General features: G+C 33.6%; 1 protein-coding gene and 1 long non-coding RNA gene across 2 annotated transcripts; both read right to left on the reverse strand.

Annotated features, from left to right (window-relative positions):
• Positions 1 to 1,911: 1,911 nt before the first annotated feature.
• Positions 1,912 to 3,734, reverse strand: LOC113758793. Its single transcript, XR_003466855.1, has 2 exons — positions 3,114 to 3,734; positions 1,912 to 2,135 (listed from the first exon to the last, which is right to left on the reverse strand). It is a non-coding gene; the product is annotated as an uncharacterized LOC113758793 (long non-coding RNA).
• Positions 3,735 to 3,769: 35 nt separating this feature from the next.
• On the reverse strand, positions 3,770 to 5,808 carry LOC113758791 (receptor-like protein EIX1). Its single transcript, XM_027301513.1, has 4 exons — positions 5,511 to 5,808; positions 4,494 to 5,426; positions 3,959 to 4,271; positions 3,770 to 3,794 (listed from the first exon to the last, which is right to left on the reverse strand). The coding sequence occupies exons 1-4, from the start codon at positions 5,806 to 5,808 to the stop codon at positions 3,770 to 3,772; spliced, it is 1,569 nt and encodes a 522-aa protein (XP_027157314.1).
• Between the last annotated feature and the right edge of the window lie 5,693 nt (positions 5,809 to 11,501).

An 11,501-nucleotide genomic window follows, 5' to 3' on the forward strand; every position in this document is an offset into this window, starting at 1 on the left:
TTTTTGAAGTAATTGTTGATCGTTCTTGAGTGTAAATCATTCTAGAGTGTAAAATGAATTCATAAAAATATAAATTCACAATAAGACTAAAAGAAATTTAATAAATCAAAAATATTAAAGTTATTTAAAAAATAAAAAATGAATTAAAGGAAAAAAAATGTAGAAAATAGATTTGGGTATTGGGCGGTAAGTCATTCTAGAGTGTAAAATGAATTCATGAAAATATAAATTCACAATAAGACTAAAAGAAATTTAATAAATTAAAAATTTTAAAGTTATTTAAAAAATTAAAAATGAATTAAAGAAAAAAAATGTAGAAAATAGATTTGGGTATTGGGCGGGATCAATCTAAACCCATCCCAAAGTGATCCCATCCAAGTTAATCCCAAAACACATATGGGTAAGGTTGGACCCAAATCCATACGACCAGGTTTCATTTCAAACCCAAGCAAATCCCGCCCATTTTGCCACCTCTAAATTAAATAGAACTTTTAGTACAATGACATTTTAACATAAGATAATTTGACACAGTTGACACTTAATCTGATAAAACTAAGATTAGTGTCACGTAATGTAGTTGGTATTAATTATGCAGGATTATCGGAAACTCTTCTTAAATTGTATGTATTGACTATTGGTTTGTAACGAAATTAAAAATATTTTTGCAAAATAAGGTTTAATTTGAAAAACAAACACCTTCCCGTTTGGTAACAATTATGTGTTTTTTCTTTTGTTGGTTTGTAAAATTCAACGGACAAAAAAAAAACAATATGTTGGTTAACAACATTTGTTTTTTACAGAAAAAATTGTCTTTTCTGAAACACCAAAACTGCTGTTTTCAATTGTTCAAACAACAGCTAAACCGTGTTAAGGATGTCATTTGGACTCAGCTAGCTGGGCTTTGATAAGTTTAACCCCAAAACAAGAACGAAAAATCATTTTCAGGCCCAAATTGGTCCTATCCAAAACTCTTATAGGCACAAGCTCATCTCTACCCATTTATCAAAATGGACATCAGGCTGGGATTAGATAACCTTGAATTTTTTTTTTTTTTTTGTAAAATCATAGATATTTATATTTCTAAAATGTTTATATTTACCAATCAAACAAAAAATTATAAGCTAAAATAGTTATTATATGTATTCATTTTTAAAGATATATTATGTAACTAAAAGATTATTGCTTCAAGATAAATATTATTAACAAACATACGATTATTTCACAAAATTTGAGTACTTTGGATTTGGAATACAGATAAGCATTAAACATATAAATTATTTGAATTTGATATTATCATTTCGGTTGGGCCTACTCTAGGTTGACTCTGACTTGGCCCAAGTCCTAGCAATTCTCAATTGTGCACTAACTTTAAGCGCCATTAGTCATTTATTTCTGATTTCACAGAACAAATTGTGTGGTTTTTTTGTCTCAAATGGTGTGGTTCAACCAAATGTTTTCGAGATTTAGTGCATGTTTCCAAACTAATCATTAATATGTTTTCGACATCTTGGAGGTCACCTATGTTCTCGAATTAGGCCAAAATTTCCTAATTGGTGAGATCGCATTAATTGCAACGTCCCAGACGACCTTGGTGGGGTCATGATAATGCAAATGAGAATAATAGAAAATAAAAAAAGGTAAATAGAAGAATGGGTATAATGGCAAGAAAATGATAAAAAAAAAAAGGATCTAAAATAGGAAAAATGCATGAAAATATCATGAACACAGGTGATGGATGAAGCTTGCGCAAAAAGTGCCTAATCGACTAGCGTTGGATTTTTCTCTTCTAAACTACGTTGCTACCGTTGGTTGGACTAGCAGGAAAAACAAGAAGTGTCCACAACTAGCGTTTATCTAATTTTGGAGGCACATGACATGCATCTTTGCATTGGACAAGAGCATAGACGAGAATGAGAGAAGGTAAAACGAAATTCCAAAATTTGTTTAAGCAAACAATTGAAACTTTGGTATGACATAGAATTCACAGCTGTAGAAAGAGGACTAATCCTCAGATGCAAAACAAAACAGAAAAACACCTACTGAATACTCGAAGCTTAAATACACGAAAACACAACAAAACTATTATTGCTTCTCGAGGCACTCTGGACAACAACAGCAGCAGCCACTCTGATAGTCTGAAAGATAACAAAGTAGCAACGTTCATAAATTTTCTCTAGAGAAGTGCCAATTTCAAAAAAAAAAAAAACATTAAAGCTCAAGATTTATTACAAGAAAAAGATAAATGAAAAGTTAAGACCGTCTAGTCTGAAATATACAAATTGTCAAATCTTTTCTCCTTGCAGTGGTGGAGGAGGTAGAAAACTAATCTAGTATGGAACTGTTCTAAAGCATATAAAACTATTGATGGAAAATTAGATCAATGAGCTATTATCCTTGTAATCAGGTGAAAATAAAAAAATTCAATAAAATTCATAACATGGAATTTAATGAAACATAGGAAACAAAATGTAAATATGAATAATAGAAGAGAATTATTAGAATTCAAAATTTTGAGACAGTCGAAACAATTGCCAATAGAAAGGTACAACCTACATAAAGCACATAAAGTTTTGTTATCAAGTTTTTTGGGATCGAAAATTTCAAAAGTTAAGGGAATGAAAATTTTGGTCTACAATCATGTAATAGGTTATTGGGGAAAAAAAATTTCTTTGAAAGCTACCAATTTGATGTTAGAATCTTGTTGGTAAGCTATTCGGTATCAGGCATCTACAGCTTTATACTCCTATCTATTTAAATTGTTATGCTATTCTTTTGTTGATATAACTTATTAAGATTCTTTGTTTGAAAAAAAAAAATAAACTTATTGAGCTATAATTTTCTTGTATTGGAAATATTTGGAAAAAAACAAATTACGAATCACAATAGGTTGCAAATTATGAATGTTAAGTTCTAATTAGTTCTCTACGATCAATATGAATAAATCCTTATGAAGGTTGCATATAAAAGTAAGAAGAATAAGTTAGATGAAGGAAAGTCTACAAAAATGTGAAATTTTCAAAGAGCAAATTATCAAAGATAGTATGCTACGGATATTGTGGCTCCTTAGCGTGTGATACGAAAAACAGAGTATGCGTGCTTTTATAGGAACTTACTCAACGGAAATTCCTCCGCGGGCGAGTAGTCTTTACCCAGATTTTGTCACAGGCACTTTCTATAAACTTGAAATATGCATAGCGCCATGACTTCTTGAAGAGAAGGATTCCCAAAACTCCTGACAGCCCGGCAGCAAAACCCGGTCCTATTCCAGCATAAAACCAAGACCAATCAGATTCGCTGTGGCCTTCATCATCATCAATAGGCCCATTTTTGGCAGGCAATTTGTGTTCCGAGCAGTTGTTTGGGAGCGGATTGCCACAAAGTCCACTGTTTCCTTCATAGATGGATGGATCGGTCAAGGTTTGAAGCTGATTTCCTGATGGTATTGGCCCTGAAAGTTTATTGTGTGACAAATTGAGAGAGTTCAATGAGTACAAATCAGATAAGCTCAGGGATTGCACCGAAGAGTTCATTCATTGATAGATCAAGTGTTTCAAGTTGCTTCAAGTTGCCAATCTTATCAGGGATCTTTCCAGTCAAATGATTTTGTGAAAGATTCAAAACTTGCAATTGAACCAGCTCCATTATCTCATCAGGGATCTCGCCAACTAAATTATTTGCTGAGAGGCTTAAGGATTTAACAAACTGAAGGCTTTCTGGTGAATACTCAACTTCTCTTCCTCCCTTAATGTCTTGAAGGCTTTCATCTGAATCAACGGCGTAACCTCCATCTAGACCTGATACCATGGCAGTAATGTTGTTAAAGCAGCGAGGAATAAATCCACTCAAGTTATTATGTGCTAAGTTCAGCACTTGAAGATGTGAGAGTTGGCAGAGTGTATCAGAAATAGGTCTATGGAAGTTATTCGACTGAAATCTTAGAAACCTTAAATTTGATAACCTTTCCCCAATCCAAGCTGGTATAATATCCTTTAGTCCACTGGCACCGAGATCAAGAATTTGCAACTCTATCAGATGCTGCATTGACGGGAGCCTTCCAATGAATTTATTTCCATTCAAATGCAGCTTAGAAAGCTGCAACAAGTTACCCAGTGAACTCGGAATTTGACTGGATAGACTGTTATTTGCCAAGTTTAGGAAAGACAGGTCTTGCAAGTTTCCTAGACACAGAGGAACTCTTCCGGACAGAAGATTGTTGGATAGATCCAATTCTGATAAATTTTCCGACTTGCACAAGTCTTCAGGGATAGTACCTGTGAAACGGTTATCATTCAGAAAGAGAGACCACAGCGGAATTTGTGAAAATTGTCTAGTAAGAAAATTGTGTGAAAGATCCAAAAATGAAATATCCAACGGAAACAATTTGAGAGATCCGTCCAATTTGTTGGAGTTCAGAGATACTTCTCGAAAAGGATAATATGAAATATCAACGGAAACTATTTGACTATTTGTCGAATATTTAAATTTGTCCATACCTGTGAAACGGTTATCATTTAGTGCGAGAGACGACAGCGCATGTTGAAGCTGCGGAATATGTCCAGTAAGAAAATTGTGTGAAAGATCTAAATCTTCAAGCTGCGGAAACGATTTGAACTCCAAAGGATTTCCAGTTAGGCTGTTGCTGGAGAGATCTAATATCCTAATATCATCACAAAGCACTCGAAACCAGTTGGGTATGGCACCTGAAATGCTCGCGTCCCGCATGCCTAACACCTCAAGCTCCTTCTGCGTCCGAAGCCAAGCTGGAAACCTGGGTCCCACAATGATGGATCCCATCTGAGTTTCTTGGAGTTGAAAAGGAGGAACCCACGAGGAGCTCACGTTCAGAGCGAGTGAGTTTCCAGTTAGGTCCAGGTACTTCAGCTCTCGGAGTTTCGCAAAATGGTCTTCAGATAGGACCCCAGTTAATGAATTGTCTCCAACGTCAAATTCTTGTAGCTTCGTCAGCTGCCAAAGATTGGTCGGTATGGTACCATTTAATTTATTATGAGACAATAATAGATTAGTTAGTTTTGAAAGATGGCCTATTTCACTTGGTATTGACCCTTGCACATTATTAAAACTCAGATCCAAATAAGTAAGATTTATAAGTTGGCCTATTTTACTTGGTATTGACCCTTGCAAATTATTAAAACTCAGATCCAAATAAGTAAGACTGCTTGCATTACAAAAGCGGTTTGAAGATCGATCGAGATGAACGAGAGAGGTCATATGGTCAAATAGATCATGAATTGAATCAAAAAGATTAGTACCAACAAGACGAAGATCATGGAGGCCAGTAAGATTACGGAGCCAAGGAGGGGCCATGTAGTTGTTGAAATTATTTCCACTGAGATCAAGGAAAGCAAGAGATGTGAAATTGACATGTGAAAGATGAGGATGGATGAAGAGATCACAACCATTCAAGTCTAGTGTTGTTAGTGAAAGAAGCATGTTAATTGACTATAATCCATCTTGAGCGGCTGCAAGGTTCAACTTAGACAGGACTAGACCTTCTAGAGAAGAGAGCCCAGCAATCCACCCGAGATCCTTAGTGCTCAATGAATTCCACCCAAGATCTAAATACCGTAAATGTGAGAGGTTTCCTAAATGGTGGGGAATTTCACCATCAAATCCTGCACTTGAGAGATTGAGGTATCTCAAGTTTTTCAACAATCCCAAGAATGCAGGAACTTGGATTCCTGAAAAATCATTTGAGCTCATGTCCAAGTATCGCAAATTGGTCAAATTGACCAAAGATGGACTTAATTGGCCTCCCAAGCAATTTGTGCAGTGATAATCATCATACATTGTACCGTGTAGATCAAGTTTCAAAACACTACCACTGATTTTGTGGCAACCAACTCCTTCCCATGAACAACAACCTTCTCCAATCCAAGATGACAGACGATTTAATTCATCTTTCAATCCATGTTTGAGTTGAAGAAGGGCACGTCATTCACTTTCAATACAAGTGACATTTGAATGGTGATAAGCTTGTTTGCTGCTACCAAATGGGAATTGGCTAGTGATAGGAAAAGAACTGAATAAGAAGAGTAGAAGTAAAGATGAAGAATTACAAAGAAGATGACGCTCCATTGGATTTCTTTGGTATTACTGGTTTATTTGATATGGGAAGCTCAGATGGCCGGGTGGCTTTATTTATACACTTGCAAAAGGCATCACTTCAATGTTCTGTGTTTATAGGAAGTAGGATGGAACTACTATACAAAGGTGATAAAATGACAACGACTTCAAGTCTTCGTGGGAAAAGGAAAAATTTGCGGACCCGGGTGAGGGGAAAGACAGCGTTGAAAATCTTAAGTGATTGTGGGAAAAATCATTGGTGACATACAAATGGAAAATTCCTAAATGCATAGCCTCCAAGATCAAGACGTCCAATTCATATAAGCGTTTCAAAGGGGTTAGAATAGTAGTAGGTTTGTTGGTCCAATACTTGCACTTATTGTAGGGGCCTCAACCAAATTATATGATCTGTTCATGTCGGCAATTATATGGGTCATTTTAGAAGGAAAGCAACTCCTAGCATCAAGCCACCAAATTCTTGGGCAATTATGACAATTTTTGGGCAAAATTCTATCCAAAAAGTCTATCCGTGTCTGGTTGACAGCAAAAATTCCCAATGACGTATCAATTGTATACATGTAGTTAGGGAAAAGTCTCCAATTGGGTGAAGATTCTCTGCAATTGCATCATGCAATTCATCTTAATTCATGGAAGTTAACCACAAGACTTTGAAAAGTTTTTGGGTACATAATTATACATGAGTGGCTAATATGATGCGACATATAGGTTTTATCCTGCTATCGCAGGTTTCACTAGGGACAAAATTGTGATAGTGAAATTTGCTATAACTAATAGTAAGTTTTTGCACAAAACAAATAACTTTTATTTATTATTATAATGTAACTTGATATTTAACTATCAAATCTTACTAGATTTTTCAGCAAAAATTACCATTTTTCACCAAAACTTAGCACTTTTAATATAAAACTTCAAGAAAAACTTATGACTTCATTAACAAATCTTACCTTTTTTTAGTAAATTTTACTCTATCATTAACAAAACCTTTTTATTTTTCAAACAAAACTTCCCATTTTTTTGTACAGAACTAGATACTTTTTCAAACAAAATTTATGGCTTTGCTAATAAATTTTAACATTTTTTCATGTACAATATACCAGTAAAGATCTAAATAGTGATAAGATTGGTTACTGCTGCCAAATGGGAATTGGCTGGAGACTTGAATAAAGCTGAATAAGAACAGTAGTAGTAAAGATGAAGAAATACCAAGAAGATGCCCCATTGGACGTTTTTGGGTACTGATATTTGAGTGGTTCATCTATACTAGTTGACGAGCATCAACTGCGATTCTAAATGCTAGCAGAAATTGTTGATAATAATGAGTACCTAAAAGTCTTTGTGGAAAGTTGACCACTCAATTCATGGCTGGTTGTATTAGTCACTCTCCAACAATCAACCAAATTGATGACTACCAAAATCCAATCAATCTACCTTTTGTTTAATACATTGAATAATAAGTTAAGGATTAACCTTATATAAATTGATAATTTATCTATTAACAAGTATCGATGCATACTACCTAATTTGATTCGAATTTGAACTTCAATTCTTCTATACATGATCTGCATCCATACCTGTTAAATGTATAAACTGATAATATATATAACATTCATATATATATATAAGCAGTAAGTACTTTTTGTTAAGCAAAATGATCTTTAGATTGTTCTTCAGAGGATTAAAGATAATAAGTTTTCCTTGGTTCATGAGAATACTTCAGAATAATTGTGTGCATCTATATTTCTTTCTCTAGTGATGAAACATAAAAACATTCTTCAACACATTCAATGAGACTTCATCGCCCTTTTCATAAGCATCACTTCACAATTCTATGTTTGTAGGAAGTAGGAAGGAAGGAACCATACAAAGGTAATAAAGGACGAGTACTTCAAGTCTTCCTGGAAAAAAATTTGTTAAGGAGGTGGAGGGGAAAGACAGCGTGGAAAATTAGTTTCCTGGAATTTAGTTTTACATTTTGAAAATTCATGCTTTATGAACTTTCGTGTGAAAAACAATATACATGGGCAGTTATTTTTGTTAGTTACTGTTAATTGTAAGCATTAGCAATACAACTAAAAATTCCGCATAAAACGAGAAAAAGTAATTTTTTGAAAATGGTTATGCCATTTTATTCCTTAGTGTAAGAATGAATATGGTAAAGTAAAAGGTAGACAAAAAAATTTTAACGTTACAACTCCACCTTACGCTTTTTTTTTTGTAGTTGGACATGAGAAAATGTTTGATATAATATCATCAAATAATTACAAAAACACTCAGCGTTTGACTTTTTATTTGTTTGGTAAGAAATATCCCAATCTTGATGGTTTGCAAGAAACTGAACCATTTTCTTTTATGACGTTTACAACCATCCAGACATGAGGAAAAAATTAGTTTTTTGGGGAAATTGATAGTTATATATTTTTTTGATAAAATATCATAATTTCATTAAAATCTGCACTAATGGCAAAAATTACATTATCAAACAGACACAAATATCAAAGAACATATTTGAAGAAAGGATCGTCCAGATCTAAAGAATAATACAAATTACATTATAAAGCTCCAAATTTAAAAAATGAGATAAAATAATTATAGCCGCATGGGCATCTATGCATACTTCAATTGTCAGATCTGCTGATTAACTATTTCAAGTCCAGATATTATGGAAAAATCTGCCGAATAGATTTAAGAAATTCTAGATCTGATAATCAAAATTTGAGAAAACTCATATCTAGTAAAAGAAAAAAAAATTATCAAAAACTCTCACTAGAAATCCTTAGGAGAGAATAAAACTCTTATTAAAAAATTTAGAAGAAAAGAAAACTCTTCCTAGACAATCCTTAGGAGAAAAGAAATTCTCACTAGAAAATTTTAGAAGAGATTTTAGTTATACAAATGAAAAGAAACTATAGAGAAAACACATCCCACAGGGAAAAATTAGAAAAATCTTATCTTTCTCGCATGGGAGAGTAGAAGGTATTTTCAGTTAGAGAGTTTTAGCAATAGAGAAGGAATAGTGGAGGAGTGATGAATCGTATAAACTGATAGTTATATTAGTCACAGCTGTATGCATGACTAAATGGCAATTCTCCCTTGAACAAACAAGTACATAACTTCGCTTATAAGTTATATGGTTTAGTTTCTAGATTATAATCACACCTCTGTTTGTGCCCATTTCGATTAGATGATTAGGAATATTTACCAATGGAAAAAATTGAAAATATAATACTTTTTAATATCTGAATTCTGACATCTACAACGTGTATAAACAGGTCCCCAACAAAAATTACTGAAAAGATGAGAGTTGCACACTTTATCCCATTATAATATTCTCCTAATAAAATAAAAGAGGAATTCTTGTCATTGTAAATTTTCTTTTGTTTGACAAAATCACCTCATTTTATTGAGCATCAGAAAAGAAAGCTATACATAGAAGCATAAGCTCCTAAAGCATGAGAACTGTGTCCTATGGTATTTAGAATATTTATACAAATGATTCAGTTTTTATTAAACTTCGAGTCAGCATCTGATCTAATCCAATTTGGCTAGAAACATTAGTGGAGTAGCACTAAAGAGATGCCCCACTGGATTTTTTCATTTGCGATTGTGAAGTCGAAAATGCACGACGACTTGAAGTTTCGGGGAAGTCAAGCACTGACCCCTAAATGATGCCTCTGCTCAAACAGAGAGCCATCATTATTGTAGATGTAAATATTAAAATAAAATATATAGATAATATAATAATAACATGTGAAAATATAATAAATTTTAGGGATAATTTCAGAAACCTCCCTTGGGCTTACTGATTAGTGACATTTTCACACAGCTCCCCTCGGATTTAGAAAATTACACCAACCTCCATTGATGCAGTGAAATAACAACAATGTCCTTCATTAAATAGATAATTTATACCATGCGATGAAACAAAATGGTGAAATGAAAAAAAAAAAAATTTGTCACTACTAACCATCTTACCATAGATTCACCAACTATTTATAGTTCTTTGTTTCTCGCATCCCTCTTGAGTCCTATCTCTTTTCTTCTTCCTATAACCTGTTCTTACCAACCATAATGACAACAGAACAATGTCCGCCTCTCTCATTCACAGTAATTAGAACCTTTTGATTTTCCAACTTTTCTTATACTTGGCTAATGCTAATGATTTGAAATTGTCAAATAATATATTGAGGTGAGTAGATTTTACTGTTGAAATAGATTGAGACGAAGAGAATACTAGTGATAGATAAAAAAAAAATAAACTGATGGTTGGAAGGGGAAGAGGTCTAGATGAGGGGCATGCGATATTACCTTCTATAAAGATAAATTTTCTTGTATATTAACAGCTGCATGTGAGTTTCTTTAATTGATTTGCAATAGTTGATAGTAGTTTGCTATGGATATTGAAGTTGGTCTAGATCCCTAGATATTGATGGAGTATTACTAAATTATATGTTTTGCTATGCAAAAGCATTGCTCTTTGGTATTGGGGGTCATAGGCTAGGATATTGTTTTATGTTTGGCAAGATGACAGCCAATGAGATCACAGTTTGGAATTTGAGATTGGTTAATTTTGGACAAAAAAAATGAAATAGATGAATTTTAGAAACATTTGGGTATTTGAGGTGACCGTTGTAATTGATTTGCACTGAAAGCATTTGAGTAGAGATTGGAGATTTTGTGACTATCCAAATTTTGGGGATTGAGTTGGAGTAAATTTAGGACTCTGCCGTACTGTAGGGAGGGATTGAGTTGGAAATACTTGAGTAGTTGCAAAAGTGTATAGATGGAAGGTGGTGACTAAATTATTTTCCCTTTTTGTTTTCACAATTTTAATAGAAGGGTAGTTTAGGGTTATTAAAAAAAAATCTAGGCTGTTTTTCCTACATGGTTACCTAAATAGTAAAAGTAAGGGTAATAAGTGTAATTTTGAATATTTGGGGGGAGCTATTTGTAATTAATAGAAACCTCGCAGGAGCTTTCTGAAATTATCCCTAAAATTTATCGCTCTCTTAAAATATGTATCATACTTTGCAGTCACTACTACGTACGATTATATAGAAACTAAATCCCTTAAGTAGCAATATAAAGCAATCCAAGAATCAGTCAAGGAAATTGAGTCAATTGCTATTCTTGCGAAAGAATCAGTATTTCTGGCATAGCGAATTCGTTCATGAACCATGAGCGACAATCCACGTGACTAACGACTTGATTTACTTATCAAGGAAATTGCTTTGGTATTGGTCATCTAGAAAGTACGCTTCGATAAAGGTATAGTCATAAATGTTTGTAGAAAATTGTGGATAAAATGAGTATGGCTGAAAGTCTTTATGACTAGCGACTTCAATTATTTATTAACAAAATTGCATTGGTACTGGTCATCTGGAAAGTAAGCTTAGATA

The sequence above is a fragment of the Coffea eugenioides genome, unplaced genomic scaffold (genome assembly GCF_003713205.1).
Source record: "Coffea eugenioides isolate CCC68of unplaced genomic scaffold, Ceug_1.0 ScVebR1_71;HRSCAF=358, whole genome shotgun sequence".
NCBI classification, from domain to species: Eukaryota; Viridiplantae; Streptophyta; class Magnoliopsida; order Gentianales; family Rubiaceae; genus Coffea; species Coffea eugenioides.